The sequence below is a fragment of the Pelmatolapia mariae genome, linkage group LG13 (assembly GCF_036321145.2).
Source record: "Pelmatolapia mariae isolate MD_Pm_ZW linkage group LG13, Pm_UMD_F_2, whole genome shotgun sequence".
Taxonomy (NCBI): Eukaryota; Metazoa; Chordata; class Actinopteri; order Cichliformes; family Cichlidae; genus Pelmatolapia; species Pelmatolapia mariae.
In genome coordinates, this window is record NC_086238.1 from 7,658,454 (window position 1) to 7,685,548 (window position 27,095).

The 27,095-nt window shown below is 42.1% G+C and overlaps 1 protein-coding gene across 2 annotated transcripts; it reads left to right on the forward strand.

The window, feature by feature from the left end:
* Positions 1-326: 326 nt before the first annotated feature.
* mgmt (O-6-methylguanine-DNA methyltransferase) lies at positions 327-19,697 on the forward strand. Of its 2 annotated transcripts, none has more exons than XM_063491708.1 (6): positions 327-430; positions 2,680-2,828; positions 11,631-11,791; positions 16,212-16,351; positions 18,874-19,029; positions 19,124-19,697. In XM_063491708.1, the coding sequence occupies exons 2-5, from the start codon at positions 2,692-2,694 to the stop codon at positions 19,000-19,002; spliced, it is 567 nt and encodes a 188-aa protein (XP_063347778.1). In that variant the 5' UTR covers positions 327-430; positions 2,680-2,691; the 3' UTR covers positions 19,003-19,029; positions 19,124-19,697. The 2 variants fall into 2 exon arrangements, with proteins under 2 accessions (XP_063347778.1, XP_063347779.1); XM_063491709.1 differs by having other exon boundaries at positions 2,683-2,828.
* Positions 19,698-27,095: the final 7,398 nt, after the last annotated feature.

Here is a 27,095-nt window from a genome sequence, read left to right on the forward strand (position 1 = left end):
TGTCACAGGAGATGCAGAATTGGATAAATGTCTCAGCAATAAGTGGAAAGATCACAGTGTTTGAAATTAATGCTCAAAATATGCATTATCATATTTTTTCCTGCTGTAAAAATATCAAGCAAATCAAATATCTAAATCACTACCATTACTAGTCTTCGGCGTACCGGGGACCCCCTGAAGGACCCCAAATCCCAACTTGAGACCTATTAGAAAAGCCTTCTTCTTATGTCTGTCCCTGGCAGAGGGGAGGAGCGGAGACTTTCTATGGACCAATTACAGAGCGAGAGCGGACTTTTGCCTCTCGTGATTGGCCGGCTTGACCACGCTGCCTTGAGAAACAGGAAGAGTTCTGCTTTGACTTGTGTTTTGCAGAGGGGGGAAGAGGAGTGGGCATCGCAGAGACACCGTTTGGATGCACAAGGTTTAATTTGTAAGCACTGGCGTTAATTTACAGCGTTAAACTTTCTCTAACACAAGCTAACAACAACACAAAGCAGAAAGTACGCGTATGCTTAAGCTAACGAGGGCTAGCGTTTGCTAATACGCCTTTCAGACACGAACTCCCGTTTGTTTATTTCATTATTATAATATGTATATTTTTACGTTAAAAGAGATACTCACCCAAGGAGCCGTCATCTGAAACAGCACATTAAGGACACATGTTGCATTTTTACACCTGCGCAGTCACGGGGCGCTTTCTACTCAATTAATCACGCAGGTTTGACCAGGAACTAGTCTAATGAGAAACGAGTCAAATGATTGACGAGCATGAGGATGCCGCCAGTGATTTTTTTTTCTTTTTTTCTTTTTAACAACACAATCTGCTTATTGTTGTTCCTCACCGTGAAAAGCTGGGTAAACACCCAGGCACTCACTTAGACTACTCTACTGCACCGAAAACGGCACAGAACAAACATGATAGCATTATTTTTAATCAGCGCAGACTATTAGCCAAGGCCATTATTGCCAAAGTCCATTATTCTATCTATGAGTCTATTACCATCTTGCTAAATGGCACGGAGTGTGTGCAGCGCTTATCCAAAGTGCACTGTACCATTGTTTGGCTCAGAAAATTTCTCGCCTTTATTGTCAGTTCAGGCAAACCCCTGATGAATACAGTGAGAGCTGCAAGAGTAGAAACAAGAAAGTTGAAGCAGACGCATTTGTGATCACATACCATGACAGATGTGGTGGTGGTGGTGGTGTTGGTAGTATGCGTGTGTGAAGTGCGGATGGGGGGGTGGATACGGGAGTAATCTAAAAATAAAAGATATCCATTCTTAAATTAAAAGTAGAGTGTGCAATGAGCAGTGAAGTGTTTTTGTTTTGCTTTGTTTAAGGGCTACAGCTTGTGATTATTGTTTTATTAAACAGTCTGTAATTTTCTGAAGCTCAAGGTGTCATTTTCTCCACTCCAGAGCTCCCCAAAATTCAGTTTACGAGCAAGGAAGACAAAGGAAAGAAGAAAATGCTCTTAATTTGAGAAGCTGGATTGTTGAATACTCTTATTTTTAGTAAAAAAAAAAAAAAATCAAATAAAAGGATTAATTATTGAAGTAGTTACCAGTTGTGGTTAATTGTTTCATCTGTAGTTTGTTTTGTTGCTTCGTTAAATAACTAGTGCACAAGCTTTCACGTGGTGAGCATTGAAAATTTGATTATGGGACTTAAAAATGCTATAAAAGTCAGTTTAGCAGAGAAAGAGTTTCACATCTGTTAATATGCTAGGCCTGCAAAAATTAAAACAATTAGTCAGTCATTAAAATGTTTTTTATTGTTTTTTAAATATCATTCCCTCTTTATAGTCTGTTTTGAAACTTTAATTGTCATGTGTCATTTTTATTTGCTGTTTTGTAATTAAATGCAAAAAATAATAATTCATAATGAAAATAAAGTCTAGTCAAAGCAGTGCACAGCTCCCATCAATGTACACACACGTGCGAGTTAACCATTTAAAAACACGTGGTATGTGTAATATTGAAAGTAAAAATGGAGATATTGCATTTGTGCACTTTAAACTTTTCAGATCATCGTTCCGGGAAGGAAAGGTTACTTGTTTGAAACTTACAATCAATGTGACCTTTATTTATTATAACCCCCATCTCTCAAAAACTCACATATAACATAGTCAATCATCTCTCCTTCCCTCAAAGTAAAAATAAAAAAGGAACTGCTGTCTGGTTATTGCCAGTATCCATCTCAGTCGTCAGAAAAGCTGCACGTTTTTGCTGTTGTTAAGGGCTGGAAACCAGAATCCCATCGGAGTTGCACCCTAAGGAACAAATTTAATGCTAGAAAAACATCCCGGCCATCAACCAAAAATGACGGATTGAAAATAATGTCGAGCTATCTTGGGAATCCCCCACCAGACAAGGGAACAGACTGCATTGTTTTTCTCATTTATGTGATATATAGAACAGAAAGAGGGGAAAAAATGGGCGATTTATTGGTTAGATAGGCGTATTCTTTTCCATACACAGAAGAAATATTGGATAGTAATGTGGGGATCAAGTCACATCATGACATTGTTTGGAGGCAAGGTGTTCAAATATGTAAGTCATCTTCCGTTGGTGGCCCGCTAGGTTTTCAATAGATCATTCAATGCAAATATGTGTGGGAAATTGTGAAAGTTGCCACATGAATATGTCAATGAACGTAGTGTAATTTGTACTTCCTCAGCAGGGCAGCAAGATGAAGAAGCAGGGGGAGAGCCAGTGCACTCAGAAGACCATCTCATTGCTGAGCCCCCTGGGGACGATCCAAGTCAGTGGATGTGAGAATGGTGTGCACACCATCCAGATCCTAATGGATGTCGCACCTGCTGAAAGGTACTGTACAACAGCCGGGCTGGTGACGTGATAAACAAAGGTGTGAAATTTACAGGCAGACAGAATCCACTCCTGTGATGGAGTGCCACCATTCCTCATTGGAAGCAGGGCATTTTTGTAGATCCCACAAGAAATATCCTGGAGAAAGTTGGGCAAATATGAGCAGGCACTAGAAATATGAGGGGCACTAGAATACAGTTGGGCTTGAAATTAGATTTCTGATGGCATGTGGTTGTGATTCTTCCTGCAGTATATTTGAAATTTCAGAAAAATAACTTGTTTATTACCCACAAGGGAGTTGATTAGAACTGATGTCTGTAGGGTCAGCAAAGGCCAAGGGGAGCATGGACTGTTCTCTCCTGTTTATTTATGTTTCCTTCAAGTTGTATGCAGTAGTTCTGAGTGTCGACTGACACTCAGAAATGTAATATGTGATTGCATTTCTTGGCCTGCCCATCCCTCAAAAGTGTCAGGACCGTTGACAGTCTTACTGAAGCGATTGAAACTGATTAAACTCAGCATTAATAAGTGACTCTTCCTTATTTTTACAGGTCCACATCCTACAGCTCAGATTAGTTTTGATTAGATTGAAATTAAATATCCATGTATCGCAGATTCGCATTTGATAAACTTGAATGGTCGGGGAAATTAAACGATTTCCAAATGCACCCGGATAGGAAGTTATCCTTTTGAAAATGTATGTTCAAATTCTAATTTATGGAAACCCATTAATGACCTTGTATATTATACCTCAACATGTGTTTCCTTCTCGACTGTCTGCTATTTCCTAAAATTCATCAAGCAGTAAAAAACATTCCACTTGTTGTTAATGAGTTGAAGTGAGAAAATTAATAATATGGAATTTTGATTATGGAAGATGTCCTGTAACCATGCACAAGCACCTTTCTCCGTCTCCTTGTGAACAGGGTTTAATTTGTGTGTTCAGGTTCAGTAGGAATATGCAAATGAATTTAATGATTCGCATCACTAGATCATTTCTCACTTTAATATCATTTGCTATGTCGGTCATAAGTGAAGCTCTGATCACATCGCTGTATGTTCGCAAAGGTGTGAGCGCCCCCCAACCCCCCAAAAAATTACTAGTAAAAATGTTTAGATTTTATCTCAACCGGTTGAATATATTGTTATTGTCACAGGACGGGGAAACTAGAGCCACCTTAGATATATGTAGTAACGCAATGTAAACAGGCATTAAGGGAGGCGAGATAAAGTGACAAAATACAGGCTTATCTTTGCAACCGGCTTTACATGTAGATCTCACCAAAGCCCGCCTGTAGCAGTAATAGTTCAGATCAGCCATTTCTATTGATTTATTTATGACATACTAAACAAGGCTCTTTCCAGCTTCGGATGTGTTGTGGTACAGGCTTAGGAAGTCACTGTGATAAATGATCTCTAAGAGCATATTTTAGATATGGGAAATAGATAATGTCCATTCATAGCATAAACTCAGACCTATAGCAGATATTTGCCAACGAGCCAGAGCTTTGAAGGCTTACATGGCCACGTTTGCCTCCTGCATTTCTCAGACTTCACTATTGCTTGGCGTTGAACAGCTGGGCCAGCAACAGAAGCATTTGTGGCATTGATAGATAGTTATTGATAAATGCCATTATAGCTACATAAACGCCCTTGAAGTATTGCTTACACACCATGACCGTCAGCTCTTTCTAATAGAAACGTCTCAAGCCCCTTTTGCTTCCTAACTGATCTTAGGAACATTTCCTGAAATCAACCTCCTCTGCCAGTCTAACGACAGCCCTGAAGGCACCATCAGATGAACAAATTCATTACATCTCAACAACCCCTGTTGGGGCCCTACGCACCAGCCTCCCTGTTAACCAGTTTTCCCCCCCTTTAGTTTTTAGCATGGCCTCAGCGTTCACAGAAAAATGATACGCATTTTGTTTACAGGAGATTACTATTATCTGAAATATGATGCTTCTTGCCTCTTTCACACAGAGCACAGACACATAATACAGAGGAAATCATAGAGCACTTTTTTATTAGGGTGAAAAATGAAAAAAAGGGCTGGACTCCTGCCCCGAGACATTTTGTGAGCATATTATTTTACAATGCTTTGATCAATTTGTCTGTCAAGCTGGCTGAGATGTGGGGGAGCAGGAAAAAAGCAATTTAGCTTGTGAGGTCCTCAATAGAAATGTACTACAGGAGCCTGTGTATGACATGTTGCATTAGAACCTGAGTAGCCTTTATTGCCTGATAATGTTGCAAGGCAATGCTGATATCAATCACCCTTTAACAGCCAGTGTGATGTGTTTTTATGAAAAAAGAAAAGAAAAAACAGAAATAATGCATGAAACATTTTTTGGAAAATAATTGATTTAATTCAGAGCTGAGGGATTTCTACTTTTAACAACAAAAAATATTGTGTTGGTAAAAACATGCACAAAATGTGCTAGAAGCTAAAAATTGTTAGGAACAAGATCTTTTCGCATATGCTCCTATAGAAAATTGTAATTAATTTTACACGGATAAACACTTCTGTCTCATTTGCATATAGATATAAACAATATATTTGTGCATCTGAATTCCCAGCACACTCGGGTCACGTGATCTGCCTAAAATCCTAAGTGGCTAAAACCAAAAATTATCATTATACTTCCCAGGCCATAAATCCCCCCCCCCCTCCCCTTTTTTTTTCTCTGACACAAAGCCTTATAAATCTGTGTCTGATTTTTCACATTGCACATTGTTTTTAGTTAATGATTTTCATCTGTTTGTTGTTGCTGTGATAGCGGGGAAATGTACCATATGCTCCGGCAAAAGACAAATGATTAGCAAATGAAATTCTGGACAGCTGTCTGACTGAAAGCGTTTGGTTGATAGCATTCTGCTACCATAATTAGCTTAAGCTTTGGGTTAATTAACTTTCTACCTGGATATGCATAATAATAGCATTCTGGAGAAAGCCAAGGAGCTTCCAGTATATCAGCAGCAAAGGCTGGCTTTTTATTTTGTATTTCGGCTGCATATTTCAATTTCAAGAGGCGATTTAGCTCGGGAGCATCGTCAAATATTGTAGATTTTACTCCCCAAGCCAGATAATTCTGAAACAATAGGGGTGTATTATGTGGCAGAAATGCCATTTCTGAATGTAATTAAAGCGGATGAAAGCAATCACCGATTTTTAAACGCTTTTGTCTAGCATGAGGCCTACTTGTAAAAAAATACCCATCAAGAGGAGAAAAGAGGCAAGAGAACCCCCAAGTCCTTATATAAGAGGCCTTTGAGACTGAAGTGAAGTACAACAGTAATTAGTCTTTTGTATGAATTTGCTGGCCATGGTCATGATTAGTTAAGCATATGAGAGGACTGCAGGACTGCATTGCTCTTAAGGAGGAGGGTGTTAAAGTCTATTTATCACCAGTTATCCTCACAGCTTTCCATTATCACTGACAACACTGGATGGGGCCTGAGAACAGCCTAATTGTTCTGAGGTGGAGTGTTTTTGTGTCAAATCTGCCACCCCACTCACATTGGCATTCATAAGCAGCCAGACATTTTCCATCTATCTATCCCTAATACCCAAGCTGTCACAACAGCTTTTACACACTACCAACGCTAGTGTGAAATATCTGAGGTGATGCATTTATCGTTTTTTGGGGTTTTTTTCTTCTCACACTCATGTAGTGTTGTGAATCAATGTCCTGGTTCACGCTGAATAGCAGTATGGCAAATGTGTTCCTTTTTTTGAGGGGCCTGTTTACATGATGTGCTCACACACCGGGAAATATAACAACTTTTTTTTATTCCGCTGTAATTTTTCTCTCCGCTTCTCCATCTATGGTTTATTTCATCTAACGTACGATTTTGTTCATTTAAATTATAATTTTGCTTGATATGTAGATATATACATACATATATATATATAGACACTGCTGTGTGCTAAATAAACTGCTTACATTTGTAACTAAAATGCTTTGTCATACAAACCATGAACTGCTGAGATATTGAATGAAATCATCAATAAAGCAAGGGAGAGACTTTTTGACGGAGTCCCTTTAGAAACGGTATGAATAATTCATTGTGTAATGATATTCTGATGATTTTTGTTCTATTTTTTGCTGCGGCCTTAGAATATTGTTTTGCATGTTGTGAAGTGTAGTACTCAGCTGCGTATTCATTAAGGTGCTGCTCCCACTGGCCCTTGGACCCATCTGTGCTCTATGTTTATGCCTCCGTCTCCCGGGACCGTCCCAATCAGGCTGCATGTGCCATTTCCTGTGTAAACCAACACCTGTGTAACACACTACCTGTAAACCGCCCCACACAGACGAGACACTGACATTCACTCAGATGAAAATCTGCAAATGTTGTGGTTTCTAAAGCGGAGCCTCCAGGGTGAGGTTTTGAGTTGAATGAGAGTTGCTGCTCACTGTGGAGATGCAGCTAAAAGCAGCTCCTGCAGTTTTTTTGTTTCCCTCCCCTTTCCCTGCTGTCGACCGGGAACTTTTTCCAGCATAAGGGTTGCGCTAGTTTGTTTTAGAACTTGATTGGATTCTATATCTGCAACATGCAGAAGTGTACAGTGTGTGACATACTAAGGCAATATGCAGAGAGATGATTCCGCTCTGACATCTTGGAGAGGAGTACGAGTCAATTATGCCCAAGTGTTGTTCTTGCTTATCTTCCTGCGGCACCAAACAAGGATTTAGTCAAGGATTTAGGGGTGAGGGGGCGGTGGTGGGGATCATGGTAAGCGGTTCACAACAAAACACTCAAAACTCTTGGGAGCGGGCACTGATTTAAAAATAAATTACAGAAGACGAAGCGCTAACACTCAAGGGCCCTCAGCAGTGCTGGCGTACACAGGTGAAGATTAGCCTCCTCGCTAATCAGAGGAACAAGGCAGTAATTTGCTCTGAACACAGACAGTAATTAGGACTTGGTGACACTGGATTCCCATAATGCCTTTGTGCTTGACGTGGTCAAATTTTGACAGAGGCTATCCATGCAGGGTCACTGTCCCCCCAGTCTCCCGGCCCTCTTCAGTTGAGGCTCTAAAAGGTCCCTGCAGTTACAGGGGATCCCTAATGTACTTTATGCCTCCCTCACTGGCTCCTTACCATTCGGGTAATTGGAGTCTCTTACTGTGGCACTTGAGAATAGAGGCTAAAAACGCTATTTGAAACTGCTCAGTAGTCTGTTGTAGATAAACATTGCGGCGTCGGGGTGTGGATACACTACATAATGGAGTAAGAGTTAAGGCTCTGGTAATACATGCCTTCACTGACTCCTGTGGCTAGCCAGTTGGGAGAAGACCTAATTGTTGTGTGCTTTGTTGCCTACTCTGCAGTATTTTACCACCACCTTTATGTATTGGATTGAGTGTTGCAGCCTCTTTGGCGGACATTCACTAATAAGAGTTGCGGGATATCTAGAGAGCAGTTTATCCGGCCCAGTTGTTTTTATTTTGAAACAGCGGAGCACAAAACGTGCACCCCAGAACAGAGTAGGAAGCATTCCTAACAGCTTCCCACTCCAAAAGCTCTCGAGTTTAGTGCTGCACTGCCTAGATAGGCATCTGAATGATCTTCCGATGGTTGAACGAGCTGCATTGAGCAAGTGGCTTACAATTGTATCACAGCCTTTGGCTCAGAGACCATCAGGATCTTGACATTCATAGAGACATGCTGTATTTTTTTCCCTTTTTAGACAGTCATTTTAGGCTTTTTTCATGCTCTCTTGAGTCTTTGACATCTCTGAGTTAAGTATCTGCAGCTATAAGGCTGAGGAAAATATTGGACTGCTCTTGGCCTTTTCTATTTCATCCTCTGACCCGCCATGTTACCCATGATCGGTGAAGGAGAACTCTGGCAGGCTGTGTCAAAAGTGACAGCCGATCGAGTCAGGATGAGCGCCATCACGCTTCACAGGATGGAGGCATGAGTTCTGAGTTTTTCCCCTTTTAGTGCAATATACCATTACACCCTTCGCCAGATTCCTTTCAATTAGATTCTGTGGTTAACCTGTTTCATTCTTACGTCTGCAGCTGATAGAAAAAGTCTTCCTGAAGTCTTGTGCAACTAGAGATACAGAAAAAGACTAATTTAATGTCAGCTATTCTTTTCTTTTTTTTTCCTTTGTCTCCTTTGATTGTTTCTTCCAGGATGAACAAAATAGCCTCCAACATTGTATAAATGCTCAATTCATTCTTTATATTAGAGTTGGAAAACGGGTAGAACTCCAAATGAGTCCCACTTTACGCAACAATGATTTATGGTAATTGGAAATTGATTGTGACAGGAGCACAATATTAGAAAATTTCTCAAATCGCAATCTTCTATCAAGGGAAATATTCTTTTTAGTGCAGCAGATCCTCGGCTAGTTTGGAATTAGTTTCTGATTTCTTTACCTGTGATGAAATAGTAAATGGCTGAAGGACATGGAAAAAAATATGATTTATGTAGTCAAAAGATAATAAAATAACAATTCTTCTTTAACCCAATTTGAATTGTTTGTTCTAACGTCAACACACTCGCTACACACGTTTATTAAAATACTCTTTATAATCACTGCTAATTATAATTCTTGGTTTTCATAGAGCGTTGGCAGTTACTTTAGTACAATATAAAGATTGTTTCCCCTTGGAGAGTTTTGTTGTAATTAGTCCGACATTTATTAGACATCTCTAATCTCTCATTTGAAGGGCACAGCTTCTAATGTGCCAGTCTGGACTCCATAAAGATCACATGATGCTGCCTGATTTCTGATTCACTGAAGCGGCTGGAAATGTTGCAAGCACAAGTGCTACATCTCCACTGCCCACATGCTCTTTTAAAAACAATCCCCCATTGCACCTAGAGGTGACAGACTTCAGCTCAACTGATGTTGTTCCCCCCCTTTTATTTATTTATTTCCTTGTTGTTTGCCAGCCATAACATGTACTGCATTGCATTAACTTTTACTACTGTCAATGTTGTATCAGTCAAACACCTTTTAAAAACGGGCGCATCCGTAAGCTGGGAGGAGAGGAAAATTAGCCACAGTGACAAGTCTGAAGTGTAAGCACAAGGTCAAAGGTGCCAAGCCTTAAGCAAAGGTGCACTAGCCTTTGTCCGGTAGATTGTAAGGGCCTGCGGGTCCAACAGGAACATTTCCACACACAATATCCCCGAGCTGTCAGTGTGCAGCGGCTGGAACATCCTCTCGGAGAGAAAGAGAGGGTGTGGAGGGGTAGAGGAGGTGGTGGTGGTGGTGTGAGGATGCGTGTTGTGGGGGGGTTGAGGGTGTGCAGAGAGGGAACAGTGGCCTGAAGATCCTTGCTGAGAGAAAGAGAAGTTGGGGGATGGTGTGTGTGTGTGTGTGTGTCGGGGTGTAGGTGGTGGGGAGCCAAAAGAGCTGGAGTGGGAGGATAGAGCAATAGAGAGGGGGAAATGAGGAGGGAGAGCTGGGGGAGGGAGGGGAGGGAGGGGATAGAAAGGAGAGACAATGACAAGTAGGGGCTGGCTGGGCACTCACCCATGCCGACAGAGATTGCCATGAGCCATGGCCATTGTTTGAGCGGGTCTCAGCACAGAACCCGCTGGTGGGTTTCCAAGTTTTCACCACTCAACTATAAACTGCTGTGTGGTTTATTTAGAAATGAGAGTATTTACACCTTTTACTGTATTTACACCCACTGTTAAACGGCACCCGGGAGATTTTTATCACACAGCCACAAACTAGCAAGCAGAGTGGTTTCTCTGAAAACTGACCTGCTCAGTCATAACACTCCAGTAAACCTCAGCTTCACGTGTCCAATATAAAACGCAGCTCAAACTGTGACCTGCACAAGTGTAAAAACACTTTAGGGCCGCGCTGTTACGGCGGGCAGGAGAGAGACGGTCTGTGTGTTTAACAAAGTAAATGTCTATTATTAATACCGTACAGGACAAGCCAATTTTGAAAAAAGGGGCACTTAAATGGTGGTATTATTTATTTATAAGTCCTGTACACCAGTTAATGGAATTGGCGGGCCTGCTTTAGATCCACAACACAGCTTGAGGTCCACTTTGGAGTAATGCACATGCTAAGAGAGGACCTTCCCAGTAGGGTCTTTAAGTGTCAAATATGGGTCAGTCTGCTTGCATTGACCTGGGGGGTGGTCAGCAGCAGAGAGAAATTCAGCTGTTAAGTGATGCCAGCTCAACCGTCGGCAAATTCCTCCAAGCATCTACTCAAGCTAAGATGCATGTCCAAGTGCGGTGCTTTTCTGGCCAACATCGCTCTGGCCAAAAAAATCCATTTATTCTTGTCATGAACTATAAACTAGACCCAAGCAGAGTTGAAACTGTTGTTAATGCTGTGCTCTTAACTTTTGTCTGCTACTTTTCTGTTTTAAGAAACCGTTTTTTCTCCCTTAAAGTTGTTTGAAACGAACTGTTAGCTGTTTCTTATGACCTGACGGTTGTTTTTTTGTCTTTTTTTTTGCTTTCGTACTCTATTATGCCTTCTTAAAAATATATATTTATCTACTCTTGAGAAAATTCTGGATTACTGCCTTTCTATCTTCCTGAGGTTTATTCTATCTTCCACAGGTCTGGTATTCGTCAAAGCCGAGCGACATGCAAAAATGTACAAGTTCAGATTTTAAACACATTTTAATTTACAACTTCAGTTCCACTCAGCAAATTATGTCATCTTGCATCTTTGTCACTCGTGGCATGTTATTACACTCTTGTGACATATTTAGCACTGTTCAAGCAAGAATTGGGTATTATGATTGCTCCTCTGATCCCCACCTCACCTCCCCATCCTGCCTTATATCCCTCACAGGAGCAGCGGGGCCCCCCTGAGCTGTGTGGTCAACGATAGCCTGGCAGAAACGAGCCCTGAGTTGCAGCGCTGCGTTGAATGGCTCCAGGCGTACTTCAGTGAGCCGCAGACCACTGGGAGTCTCCCGCTCCCTGCCTTTCACCACCCCGCCCTGCAAGGAGGTCTGTCATGGATAAATATTTGCAGAGCCATGACTGGGATCAGGCTTTCACTCTTAATTGTCAGTTACATCACTTACACTCACTGGCTCAGTGTGTTATAATGAAGTATTTTATGGCTGAGAGAGAGAGCGAGAGAGAGAGAGCGAGTGTGCGAGGAAGAGAGCGAGAGCAGAGGAAAAGTGAGTGAGTGGGTGAGTGAAAGGAGAGAGAACAGAACACAGAGCTGTAACTTGGTTCAGTAATCTGTGGCAGCTCTTACCACGCGTGTTAGTCTTGGCAAGCTTTTCCATGATTCTTGGCACATTCTTTGAAACTGATCGAATTCCACTCTTGACATTTTCAGACAGGAAGCTTTTTTTTTTTTTTTTTTAATGAGAACATGTGAATGGTGGTAAAGTTTGAATGAGCTTATTGTTGGCTTGACCAGTCACCTAGGGTGAGTGAAACGAAAGCACCCCCAAAAAATGGACAATTAGTGTCCTTTCAACCGGTAGCTTCGGCGAGACGAACGACTAAAGATGCAGAGGAAAACAAGAAAACAAAAGCAAACAAAATGAATATTTGATTGCCAACCGTGGTTTCGTTTGGAGGAAATAAATAATATCGTAGCCCGACGACTCATTTTTGAAATCGTAAACAGAAATTTGTTTTCAAAACAATTGCGGGCTATTCCTTTGTCACGCTGAGATGCTCATCGCATTTTAACTGAAAGATTTTCAGAAGCTCTCATTTAGACACAGAAGCACACCTACACAGGAAAAAAAATGACTTTAATATATGCATTTAACAATTGTGCCTCTCTTCCCCTGCAATCAGGCCTTAGTTGCTCTCTAATTTCATGCAGATCTGCAGTGCTTGAGTGATGGCATTTTCAATGAGCAGGTACTCCATCGAGACCCTGTATACAGCTATGAGTCCCACGCTCCCGCAAAGGCAATGCAGAAATACATCAGGACCAATTACGATATCAACTTTCAGTGTGATTCCCTTCGCCACCAAGTGCTTGTGTACCAGCCCCAGGCTCTTTCAAATCGCATCTCATCTGAAGTCTTTGGGGTTTTAATTAAATTTCAGGATAGATGGAATTCTTCATTAGTACCTGATCTGAATAGGTGATTGTGCTGTGTTCCACCTCTCTCCCTCGCCTGTTGTTTTGGGGCTCCGTAAATACAGGGTTTAGGCTTGGATTGTTCTCAGTAGTCAGAACCATAGGCCATGCCAGTATAAAAATGTTAAATGTGAGCATCAAGAGTATTTGTCTTTTCAGGGGGGGAAATGGAAGGTTCTTTTTTTTTCTTGCTTGTTGATTCACAAATATTAAGGATTTTTCTTTTTACCTTATTGCTGTAAAAATTCCTCCTCGATCTAGTCGTGGAGCCGCTGCCTGCCTGGGAAAAAAAAAAGATACAAGTTTAATCAGGTCATTACAATCTGTGACAACCAACTTTTGTTTGCTCAGTTATCTTGTGGGAGAACCTGAACGCAACAGCGCTCTCGCAGCACTTGTCATGTAATATTGAGTTGTGACCTTCGCTTGAAGTGTTGCCATGTTTATTTACACATTTCTGACAAAACAAGCCACTTTTCATATTAGCTGTCACGATATACCTGAGAAACAGAGGTGACATGAAAGGAGATGCAAGGTGCAGTTTTCTATACCGTCTCGACTGATTGTCATGCACAACATCACACGCAAGTTTGGTCGGCGGGGGTAAGGGAATGGCGAGTGCTCGCGTGCGTTATGCTCAGTTAGCTTGTGTTTGCGCCTGTGTATGTGCGCTGACTGCCTCAGAAAAACACAGACACCAACGTGGGTTCTTAAAACGATGCATATTCTTATCTCATTAATTATACATCCATATGTAACAGACGAGAGGATCTTAGTCTCGGTAAGCGGCGCGGGGAATGTGCGGGGAGGGGGCCGTGCAAAGGGGGGGAAGGGCGCTCTTCAAAGCCCAAATGACTGTGTTCCTGCAGGAGTCTGAACCTCCCCCTGTGCACAGCGCAGGGCGAGATGAGACACTCACCAGGACTCGCCCCTGTGATGTGGAGAGGAATTAGGGAAATGAACGTTTTCAGAATATCGAATAATCAGAGAATCATCAGCACCCCGTCAGCCTTCAAAAGTATGGATCCCTCAAGACTCAAGAGACACTTTGACTAGGAGTCAAAGTCTTCCCTCCCATTAGACACAAAGGATAATGAGGTAGCTGCATTTCCACTATTGTCTTTTTATTCTCACCACCATGTACGAGGTGACTGTCAGCTGGAAGTCATCTCTCCAAATCTATCATTAGCAGGGCTGATGGATTTCAGTTTATTGTTTTCCTTTTTTTGGCTTTCAAATTGCTCCCATACACAGAATTATGAGCAAATCAATCATATATGTCAATACCATCATAACTGCCAAACCCGTTCGATTTTACTCCGGGTAAATCCATCGCAGCCGCAGTGGCCCTGTCACCTGGCCTCATGGCAGGTAATGACCTGTGACATAATTATGGGGATGTCTGTAAACATGTAAGTGGTTCCTCTCAACTTTTATTTAAACAATTGACACCAGTGCTCCTCGATCTAAAGAGGGTCCTGACCCCAGACACACCGTATTAGGCTCTTTATGAAGTATGGGGCTAGGGGACTGCTCTCCAAGTCATAGCTGGTCCCCTCGAGTGACCTGCCTGAAGTCTCTGTCACAGCCACTGATGAGGGCAAAGTTCTTTAACCTTTGTGGCCTGCAGATAAAAGCACAGACACTTTTTGTCCAGAACTGTAGGAGATGTGAAAGCTTCCAGGAGAAACAGCTGCTCGGGATTAGTCAAAGGTGTACACAGCGCCATAGCTTGTTGCTCGGTCTGTTTGTAGGCAAAAGTTCTCGTCGGCGTCTGCCGGTGTGACTTTGGTTGTTTGTCAATAACGTTTGCATCACTGTGGATTTGTCGTAGCCGTAGTCTGGGCAAGTTGTCATCTATCCCGCCGGTGACAAAAGCGATATCACTATGTATCACACACATCATGTGGCCAAATCCGAGCTTTATGAGGGAAAGTAATGCATGAAAGGAATTTCAGGGGTGTATCTCATCTCCTCATAACATTAAGTCTGTCTGCGTAAGAGCCCGTCATCTCGTTGACAGTGTGATTATTACCTGAAAAATTATTAAACAGTACCTACGGGCCTTGTTCAAGACAAAGAACTCACATGGGTGTGCATCAATCAAATGTATCCCCTTTAGGTTTTACACTTATTCCCCCCAGTTTAGGCAAATTGCCTTGTTCGCGTGGCTTTGTGTAGCAGAGAGTGACTATAAGGTAGCGAGGGAGCCTGGGGAGCAAAGGATGTTCACTCTGTAGAAGAGAGACAGGGGTGTGACATGTTTTCACACAATGCCAATTTAGAAGGATTTCACATAGATCACTTGTCATGTGCTCTCTTAGACCATATAAATGAGAGAGAATGGGAGATCACTAATTGAATTTTCATGACTGAGTACATGTATATACTAGAAGAAATTCACCCCCTCTTGATAACGAGACCATTGTTCCTCATCTTGTTCTCAGTGCAGAAAAAGAGTGTTTTGTGCTTTCTGCACAACCTCGGTGCATCAGCGTCTTAAGGTTTTTGAGATGCCTCAAATACTTTTCTTCAGCAATCAGAGCTAGACAAACATGCCTCTCAGTCACCGCCTGGTAATCCAGAAAAAAAAAGAAAAGATAATGCTACTGCTAAAGTGCTAATGAAATCAAAGCCGTTAATGTGGTTGGTTAAGCTGTGGATGATTTGAAGAATTCTGCCATTTAAGTGAAGATGATATAATGAATCTACTCTGAATAGAAAGCAATTAAAAGGACAAATTGGTCTGATTAACCTCAAAGTCATCCCGCTGCCACAAATGGTGTGCAACATTCAAATTATTATTATTAAAAATCTGGAGCAGATTTGCAGTCTTTTTGGCCTCTCTTAATCCTTTTAAATGAAGGAGCGAACTTTTTTAATTTTAGCTGTGACCTTTCAAAGCATAACCTAGATTTTTCTGCCATAGGAATAATTTTCTCACGTCAGCTTCTGTAGCATGTTAATACTAGTTCTAAGGTCAAATTGAGGGACTTCTCTGTGTTTAGGTGTATAATGAGCAGTGTAAAGATGGAAAGAAGAAAAAAGATGGAATTATAGGGAGCCAGGATGGACATTATAGTGTTCACCAGTAGGTGAAAATGTATTAATGAGTCAAACGTTGGCTTTTTAATTAAAAACAGCAGATAGTTTAAAAAAATATAACACATGTTTAAAGTTCCTTCATGTTATCAGCCTCTCGGCTGGCTGTTTGAGTTTGATTGATTAAATGAGGAACTCTCTCTTCCCCCCTTCTCCTTTCCCGTCTTTCTGTCACTCTTCCGTTCTCCGTCCTCTTGCTTTCTGGCAAAGATTCATTCACCAGCCGCGTGCTGCAGGTACTTCTGAGAGATGTGACGTTCGGAAAGACGGTTTCATACAAACGCCTTGCCGAGATGGCGGGAAACCCCAGAGCGGTGCGGGCGGTGGGAGGGGCTATGAGGAAGAATCCGGTGAGTATGGTTGACATTGATTGACAGGCTTCTGTCTTGCTTACTTTATTTAGTCAGACAGGTAAAGTAACTGTTTGTGTGGGGTTTTTTTTAAACTTTATTAGCGACTTCAATATTTAACACATGCAAGATTAAAGTGTTATGATTAGTTTTTCAGTGAATTTGGCCTTTAACAGAAAAGTAATTTTAAATTATTTTTAGTTTATATGTTGTATTAATAAGTGGAAGCAGTTTGCTGTGAACTATAATATTTATTGGGTAGTAATTCATTTTGTACAAATGCATGAAAAAATGACAGAATATATAAAATAGGCAAAGATCACATTTGAGGTCATTTCCTGGTGAGGTATTGTCTCTCCTAGTTTCCTAACTCGTGTGCACGACTGAAGTTTTCCAGTAAAATGCATTTTAAAAAGTTTTCCCTGATGCATGATATGTAATCTAAACTGTAGGCGTGTTCGAGTACGTGCGATGGCGAAATAAACACCTCCCTCTGAGCACAGCTGAGGAGGGAAAGTCTACCTACAGCACGATTTTAAGCCCACACCTTTTGTTCCTGTTCTCTCAAGTCTTTACTGTAGATGTTCGCTGCAAATCTCCGCTTCTTGTAAGAAACCTGGCCCGCATCATTTTGCCCATGAATCCACTGTGTACAAAATGGAGGGCTAGAGGGCAAGTGGTGTGTCTTCTTTTGATCAAACCCTTTGATCAAAGCCTGTTTAACTCTGCCCATGTAGTGCTGTGGGCACCACCAGTGTGCTCTGTGAGGCAGAGAGCACTTCTTGTACAGCAGCAGTGCAGCCAGTGAGATGTTCTCCCTCATATGTGCTTGTGTGCATCCTCGTCTTAGTGCTGGGTCTCCCCTCTCATGGATGTTGTAATTGATGTTGGGTGGGGACAAAAAGTCATTTATAATGAGAGCGCTCAATTTATAACACAGAATAAAATGTAGATAAACTATAAAAAATGCATTTTTGCGTTTTTAATAGCGTCCTCTGGATTCTCTGTGTACTTTATACATTGCATTAGCCAGTGGCATTGCTGCTAGATGGCTGTATAATACCTCTCCGATTTAGCATCAGTATGTTTTACAGACATTTCTTTCCTCTCGTCCAGGAGGCTGGGAGCCTGAGCCATCAGCTCCTGATTCAGATCCAGAGTCAGATTGTCAGTGTCAATTACTTGTCAGTAGCACTGCTCCACTCGGGCTTCAGCTGTGAAAAGCTCAGTGTGCTCAATCGATCCTCGCCTCTCTGTGGCACTTCTTCTTCACCAGGATTTGAGTATTGATAAGCCTGGTGTAGTGCTCTTTTCCCCCCCAAGTGAAGAGGCAGATCCGAAGGCCTTGAGGGTACCCTGCTCTCCCTCCAAACCCGGGGAACAGTATTGATCTGAATACTCGAGCAGTATTTCTCTGTCTGCAAGGTTAATCTGGGGCTCGGAAAGTTTTATTGCTGTTGATATGGGAGTGGGTTTAATGATGGATTTGAACAGAAACACGGTGAATGTTCAACTTTCATATAAAAGGCTGGAGGTGCAACCATCACGTCAGCCTAACACAGTTACATTGGAGAAATACAGTCACAATGCAGCGGCGGTTGTGTTGCCTTTCTGGTTAGTATAACAAGAACAAAATGAGGGCAACATTAAGAATATTTTAAAAGAAATAATTGCTGTGATTCATTCCCAACCATTGCCACTCTTCTTGTTCTGAATTCACAATGATCGAAGTGTTTTAGGCTTGCTTGTTTAATCTTTCTCCAGCCATTTAGTTTACAAAGAACTCGGGACCCCCCTGGCAGTCGTCTGCAACAAGAGTAAACGCTCCACCGACTTCCTCTTTTTAATGATCACAGGGTTATCAGATCTTAATGTTGACACCCTCTCGATTGAATATTCATCCTGCTGGTGTTTTTGCCCATTAATTTTTGATTGCTTCTTTGCTTTTCACTATTAAAGAGTAAAAAACATTTATACCCAAAGACTGAGCCATCACCCTGAATGTGGATTTGTGCAGGATCAAACCAGACACTTCTGGTGTGGCACTTTGTTTTCATGCAGTGCATGAATATAAAAAGTGCTACAAAAAAAGCAGTTCATATTTTCTGCACGTTGGTTACTTTTAAGTCACATCGTTTATGTGCTAAATCAGAGATTCTTTCATACATAATACATATCTACTATCAGCACTTGCAACTATTGTGGTGCTGTGACAATAAATGTCAACCTGAGAATAAGAAAGTATTTGATTTTTTTCCAGCGGTCTAATCTGTGTTCCTGTCTTACTCAAATATTACTTTTTGTTCCTCCACATCATAGCTTTTAGGTATTTAAATTTCTAAAGTTTAGTGAAAATGTCCTTTTTTCCCCCCATAATTCTGACCAAATGTAAAAATAAAGTAGTTACTTTTTATTTAAAAAAAACACATTTTAAAAGTGGGCCTTGGTCCATGTGGAAATGTTTTCTAATATTTGTAAAATTGCACATGTTTATTAAATCCCCGTCTCTCTCTCTGTGCCAGGTTCCTCTCCTCATTCCTTGTCACAGAGTCATTTCTAGCAGTGGACAGAGTGGGCCGTACATGAGCGGCAAGGGCAACCATCTCAAACAATGGCTGCTCACCCATGAGAGGCAGGGAGGGGAAGGCTAAAGCATGACAGAGCCCAACTGTCCTTCAGTCAGTACACACACGCACACACATATATATACACACTCACAAGGCCAGGGTTTTTTTTTATTATTCTTGTCTCTTTTTTTCCTTTTCTTTTCAGAACACAAAACAGGGCCATAAAGTTTTCCTTGCTTGGCACACACCGTGGAACAACTGGAGTAACTTGTAAATATTCAGTTTATAATCCTTTTTTTTTTTTTTTAAATCTAAGAATAGAGATGCTGCATAGTTAATGTGATACAGAGTTGTTGCAGAATTAGAATGTACAAAAATAACTTAAACAGAGAACAGTAGGAATTACAAACATATGCTCCCGTGGGTCTCCGTTGCGTTTGCCAGATAGTGCTTGGAATGGTTTTTCTAAAGAATTATTATTCCCTTAAAAATATGTCTCTTGCATTGTTGTTGTTGTTATTTTTTTTCCTAAGCAGAATTAGTCTTTGTACCTCTCGTTGGTTTTTTAATTTCCTGCCAAGTGAATGCTTTGTTCAACATCCAGTGATAAAGGCTCTGAATTTTACGGCTACAAAGCTTTGTAGTGAGGCATTTGTTTTGTCTTCATTTAGATCTCATTGTTTGCTCTCGCCTTATAATCCACCTCGAGTGGAGAGTTGTCCTATGCATTTTATACTGTACTTTTGTTGCGTTAGACATGTTTAAATAAATCTGTCTCAAACTGACAAAATCCCGGCTTTTCATCATTTTAATTGCGTTTAATTTAAAAAGTGATTTCATGTAGCATTCACTCAGTTCAGCTCATGATTAATTATGCTGTACGTCTCTCTCCTTGCTGCTGCTCTGTATGTCACAGCTCCTTCTTTTTTATTTCTGAGGGGTGTTTTCCATTAGAGGGCAGTACAGAACGGGAAACAGAAATCAACATTTCAACCTTGAATTCATCCTGAGCGTTTAAACTGTAATTTAAATGTTTATATCCTTTCTTAAAAAAAATAAAAATTTCACCACAACACTATTTCACCCCTTTGGGATATCTTTTTTCCTTCTTAAAAAAACACACCATATGGAGAGGGCAGCAGCAGCGGAGGTGCATTTAGAAAAATCTGTTCCTTTAATTGAATTTGCCCTTTAGTTTTATTTTCGGCATTTTCTCACAGTGATATTTGTAACAGTGACAGTTTATCCTTTTTCCCTTAAATTCGTGATTCTCCTCACTGTCTGGTGAAACTCCAGAGTGACCCTTACTTGCCCATAGTTATTCCTCTTCTGTTCAGCCCAGGTAGCCTAATAATCCACCCTCCAAAAATAACCTCAGCTCTAACCTTTGCAGAACCAATTCAAGTGGCCCTCTCACTGAATACATTTGAACTTTGCTGCATTTTTGAATTTCTTATCCTGATCAGCTCCGTGTGGCTGTCTTGCCGTGCTGCTGGACTCACTTACTCTGCCATTGGAGCACCATCGCAGCGTAAATGTTGAGGCAGCAGACAGGCAGATGAAGAATGAGACTCAGTCTGTGGTTTCACAGAGGGCTAATGATGCCTGTGGTGACTACAGGCTACAGTCAGCCCCCTAACGAAGGGAGCTGTGACACAGCCACAAGGGGTCCCATTTAAGCCAGGCGCACTCTGAAGTGCACTGTAAGCACCCTCCTTTTTTTGCTTGTGGCTAAGTAAATTCTATGGAATGCTATGAATTTAGCAACCAGAGATACTGATGTCTGTAGAGTGCTGTGGTTGATGTTAAAAAACAAGTCCAGCATCAAAGCTTCTGACATGCTGCCAGTAATTGGCCGTGTAATTTGCGGAGGTACCTAAGGAGTCTCCTAAAAATAATTCGCACCTTTTATTTTGTCCAGTTTTACACTCTTGAGATATTTTAGCATTTATCGGTAACAGTGTTGTTATTATTACGTCTGTATTGTTTTGTTGTTGTGCTTTCACCTTGCATACCGCTTCCATATCACGCTGGCTCAGAGATAAAAAGGAATTAGATTAAAAGACGCTGAGACGATCTCATCATCCGCACTGTTAATCTCTGTGAAACCTTTAATTTTGGCCTAATATCTGCCTCCATTTCATAGAGAAAGACTATATAAGTGCATGTGTGCGTGAGCATGTGGCCTTGCATGTTGGTGTGCGCACATGTGTATGTCCATATGTGTGTGGGTGAAGTGGATGATATTGAGTCTGACTTCATAAATCACCCAGACACTGATAAACTCCCCATGCACCCACACACCGCTAATGGGCAACCCTTAAGGAGTGTGAGTGTCTCGTGCGGCGTTTGATTCAACATTTATTAACCCCCTCACACACACTCTCTCCCTCACATACGACACACACTCATTTGAGCCCCAGAAAGAGCGAGGATATGGTTGGTGGCATCCGTAGCGGTAGCGCGGGGTTTTGACCTGGCCGGGCTGTATTAATCATGACCAATAGTGGTAAGGTACATTTTGGCTTATAGCACCACAACAACAACAGCCTCTGCATTTCCTAACATTAGTTTCCCTCTCGTAACTTATATCCTGTCTCCAACTCCCTACTTCCCATCTCATATCCTGGCACCCCTCCTCATTATAGAACAATTTTCTGCCCCCACATCAAATACAAACACACTCTGTGCTTCCATCTCCTTCTATTCATACATGTCGGCTCATAATTCTAATCTTATCGCAACCTGCGCCCCGTGGTACGAGGCGCAAGCTTAGTGGGGACTCCGCGCAAGTTAATTCCGCAGCCGCTTCGGTGATCGATAAACAGCTGCTTTTATCCTTCCAGAGAAGTTTGTATGTTTAAAATGAATAAAAGTAAGACTTTTTGGAACGTGTAACTCAGCTGCAAGCCGTGCTCTGTTCCTGGGAACACAGAAGGAGTATCCGGCATGCAGATAGGCAATGTCCAACAGTGAGTCAGAGAGATAGACGCAGGGATAGATAGCTGGATAGACAGACATTAGACTGGGGCTTGGCTGCACTATCAGGTTTCCTCCCCCTCTGTCTGTCTGCCGGGACAGCCTGGCCTCAGAGGCCCTGACACCGAGGCACCACACAGCCAGCCACGACAGCTGCCACAGCAGCATCTAATACCAACACACTCCATGCTATGCCACGACTACAAAGAGAAATATCGTTTCAAACATGGCATACTTTGATGCTCTTGTAATGATCTTTGTGTTTTGAGAGAGAAAGCGAGGGGACAGAGGATTCGTATGGTGCGCCGTCTATTTTTTTTTTTTTTTTTTTTTCTCGTTTCTTTAGAACAAAGAGACTCCTCTCAACACGAGCAAGTTTAAAACAGTGGTGATGAGATTAAATGAGAACGTAAAAGAAACCCTGAGCGGTATCAGCATGCGAGTGCACGCGCGTTTGTAACCTTGTATCAGCATGTCATCGTAACCTCGTGAACTCGAGCGTCGGTCTGGGGGTCTCTAATTAGGAACGGCTGATGAACGGCCATACATTACGTGAGAGCGGGGGCCTGTGAGCGTGTATCCCTCTATGTATCAATCTGTGACTGTGCCGGGTGGCTGTCAGAGTGGTAAGGAGAGTGTCTCAGCCTGGAGAAAGTGCAGGTCTAGCCTTGGTCATGTTGACGGAGGGGGCGGCACTTCAGAGGCTCCAGGACCCCATGGCACCAGTCTCCCCAGTCCCCCAGACAGACTGGGAGCATCTGGGCTCTGTCAGCGCCTCTGGCCCCTGCAGACTCCGATCTATATGACGAGGGAGAGGAGTGCATTGGATCAGCGAGAGGGAAAATATGAGCCAGATTCCTCGACTTGTGAAAAAACCCCGCGTTGCCAGTTTGCATGTAACACGTGGACGCATGTGTGGCTGCGTTAAGGCCTTATAACAGGTCACAGTGATTAAATTTGTATGATGTGAGATGGGGGGTATTGATTAGCGACTAATGCTGAAAAAGTCCTTTTTAAAAACTGTCCAATTAAGTATTAATTAAAAGTATGCCACGAAAAAATATGCGAAGCCTGTTCTGAGTAAAAACATCAAGATAAGACTGATAGATATCATTCCAGACTTTCCTATGAAAGCGAGCAATGATTTGATCAAGTAGATATAACTCTAAGCTGTGCCACATGAAAACTGATATACACACACTTGCCAAGACTAATTAATCCATACACTAAATTAGGAATATAAATTGCGGTCCCAATTTAACAAGGTCAGCTTTAACTTCTCCCTTTACACTTTTATTTAACTGTGTAGTTGCGGGAAAAAAGAATCCCTATCAATGTGCTTCGCTTATTATGATTGACGATTGATGATTAAGTCCTCCAGCTGACACACACCACCAAAGCCGGTGAGTTGGAATTGGATGTGACACATACACAGTTCTGCGTGTTAGGTAATTCGTTGACGAGGGGCCAAATTCATTTATGGAACAGCGGTATTGGCAGGCATGGACACTCTCTGCAAAAACAACGATAATCACAGAGGTTTGGCGCGGCGTGACAAGGACTCTTCAGGGAAAGGCCCTTACACGCTGCTTTGTTGGCCGTTCCTCCCTAAGATGGAGGGAAACATCCGCCACTGTTCTTAAGATGAGAGGCGCTCAGAGCAGGAGGAAAGAGGTTTATGTAAGGTGCGGAAGGGCTTCATTAGCATTTGTCGAGTCTGTTACAATATCTGAAATGTCCAAATTTTTATCAATATAAATTTAACTACTCGCTGCTTTTTTTCGGAGGGAAGAAGTGAGTGATATCCTTTCCTTTTTTTCCTTTTTTTTGGTTCAATTGATGAAATAAAGGCTCTGATAAATCCTCTGTAATGAAACATGAGGGGGACCCTGTCTCAAGTCATTTAATCTCTTTTCACATTCTCCATTTTTTCTGCTAATGAGCCTTATTGACAATCAAACAGAAGCTGTCATCCCCCAGGATGCAACACTCCCAGCCCCTGCGTGTTTGTCATAGTGTCCTGGCAATCAGAGCTGCCTGCAAGACCAGGCTGGCAGTTAGTGGTTCTCACAGCAGCGCTGCCTGAAAATGGCACACTTCCTGTAGAGTTGCAGCTGCCACCTCTGCTACTTCCATTACTTTCTATAGCATGCAGATGTTGTATCAACATTCCCTGCCAAGGGGACTGCAATAACTGTGAGATTCATGCCATGTTTCAGAGGCACGTCAATTTCTCAAGTGGGACAATTAAAGAGGGAAATACAGTACCAGGTTTTTCACAGCCGCTGAAATCGGAAAAGGGCTTTTTCACGTTTTTTTCCAAAGGGTGGCTGTTTCATAAGGGTTCAGAAATCCACCCGATTTTTACTGCCCTTTTCCTGAGTCGAGCTGTTCTGTGAGCCTTTGTGCGGCAGACCTGTTGTGACCCACAGCGGATATGGAAATGGGGCTAAGGTTTTATGGGCCAAACGGATTGGACACAGTCAAGCTCAGGGGGCATGAATATTGGATGTTATTTCTGCTCCCTTTTTATGTAATCCATTGCCAATACATTATTAATAGATGATATCATATCCAGAACTACTGGACAAAGCACTACAGAGGAGTACTATGAAAGGAGCTCTATGTGGTGGAGGCTGTGGCAGAAAAATACTGTTCAAGTGATATTATTTTATCACTGCAGCCTAGCACTCCCTGACCAGGCAATCTTTATAGTGTAATTTTTGGGCTAGGTGAAGTTCATGGAAGGAAAGTACGGTGAATGCTCTATTTCTACCGCGGGTAAATCCTGCATTTGTGGGTTTGAAATGTACTGAAACATTGATGAAGTATCAAATGACACCCAAATACAAGTTTAATGGATTTTGAAGCACTGGGATACTTTGCTCATCCTTCTTGACTGCAGTGAGTGAAGTGGAAATCTTTGTGAGGATCTAGAGTTTTCCTTCCAAAGCTGACTCCCAGTGTACAGTAGCAGGGGAGCAGTGTCTTATCTGATGTACAGATTTACAGACGGGAGACGGCGCTAATGTGGGTCAGATTCCCAGTTTTGATTCAAATTTCGAATCGTTCATAAAAGGTCACACTCCCTATTTTGAGTTATTGTCATCTCCGAGTTGTGATCTGTAGTAGTGCGGCTTTTATGAGTGGAAGAAGCAGCTTTCCACTCATGTGTGAACTTCACGGGAGTTGCAGAGACTTTTTTCCCCTCCACAAAACACATCACTCAGCGGCTTCACAAATCCTGTCTGTCCAAGAGCAAATCCTTAAAAAAGTACTTCTCAGCACTGCCCATCAAGCAGAGAGAATAAAACAAAACAAAAAAATCTAGCGTCCAGCTTTTTGTTTTACGACCCGTCCGGGTACTGTACCCATGTTCGCATTACCACATCAATGTGGGTTAATGCATTAAGAGTGAACGTATAAGCCTCAATAAGAGTTACATAGAGAGCGGATACGTAAGGTAATATTCCCTTTTTAAGGTCAGTTTGAATTGTTTTTTCTCATGGGAAACGGCAGATTGATAAAGAGCAAACAAAACCTCTTTTCTGAAAGCTTGTCCTCCACGGCCTCAGTGAAGGTTTCATTCCTTTATATCATCCAGCCCAATTCCCAGCATGCACGGCCATTGTGGCTCTTTCAACTGGAGCTCTCCATTGACTGGCTTATTGTCCGGTCGCTCTTTTGTGTGCGCTATCACCAGAGCACAATCTTTCACCTGAACAGCACAGGAGCGCAGCCTGGATATAGTCACGTTAAAAAGAAAAGGAAGGAGAGAGAGAGGGGAAAAAAACAAAACAAACTGAGTCACTCGTGTAGTTGCCAGGCTGCGCAATTAACCCCACGCCAGTGAAGAAATGTTTAGTAGGTATACTGCGTATCAACTTGTAAAAATCTCAAGTGATGCTTGTTAATAACGCGGTTATTAGTCACGCTTGAGCAGCCCGCGTCACAAAGAGATGTTCAATATCACTGCTCAGGCTTATATTATCGAAAGGAGGTTTTTTTTTAAAAAAATATAACAATGCACAAGCAGATGTTTGAAGAGTGGCCCTCGGCAACACGAGGCCAGTTAAGATCGATATTGCTTTCAATATTTCTTTCCTTTGACAGATAACCAGTACTGAGGAAAGTCTTGATAAGAGTGGCAACATATGGATGCGGTGAGCCTCGCTCTCTTTTGATTGCGTGACCCCTTCACCTTTGCTTGTGTTTGAGAGCGAGGCAGCCACATGGTATGGTGGGGGTCTGTCAGGCTTTGGGTATGGGGCATTATTGACCCAGGATTTATAAATATTTAATGCACACATTAAGATCATGGTGGAGGGTAGCCATTAGAGTTCTCCAATAAAAGAGGCTCTCACGATGATTGAATGTTGTGGCAGAGCCAGTGGCTGATTGTTGGGTACAGGGAAACCTGCTGAGACAATATACTGTACCTCGAGCTCGCCTGCCAGGTTTCAGAGCGCTCAAAACTGAACTTGTCTTTTTTTTCCTTTTATTGCACTTTTACCCTCAGAATTTTTCTTTCTTTGGCTGTTTTTGCTTGGTTCGGTTTCTAAATAAATGTGCAGTTTGTCCTAACATTTTTTTTTTTAAATAATAAGACACGGCGGTGCGCAGGAGATGGATCCAAACCTGTGTATCTGTGTGGCTGTTGTTATCAGACGCGCTGGATTATCGAGGGAATGATTTGAAGAACAAGGCGGCTGAAAATTAAATAGCTCTTTTTAGCGTATCTGTCCTTTGCGCTATCAGCAGCTCCTGGGCTATCTCCGGTGCTGCCAGATCTGCGCATGCTGTTTGACATAATAAGCTGCGATATGCTGATTGGCGCTCAGGTTGACGCCGCTTAATTGTGCATTTATGGCAGAGGTGGCCTCGGACAATGTTGCCTTGATGAGAAATTGACATTTTGCGACCTGCTCCCCGCGACCACTCAGGATGCCAGATAAGATGCTCAGTTGTTTTTAAGGAGAACCACTATTCTTCCCTCAAACACTTCTATCCTTCTGTTTGACCCACTTGATGAGTATAGATTTCACCACGGCCCCCTTTCAACGCTCTAACTATAAGAGGTTCAAAACGATACCAGCCCTTATAGACAAAGGATAACCTTGCTCTTTCAATGTATTGATTCTTTATTAACTAGGTGGCTTAATGCAATGAAATGAGGGATTTGAATGAGCCCCATTTGG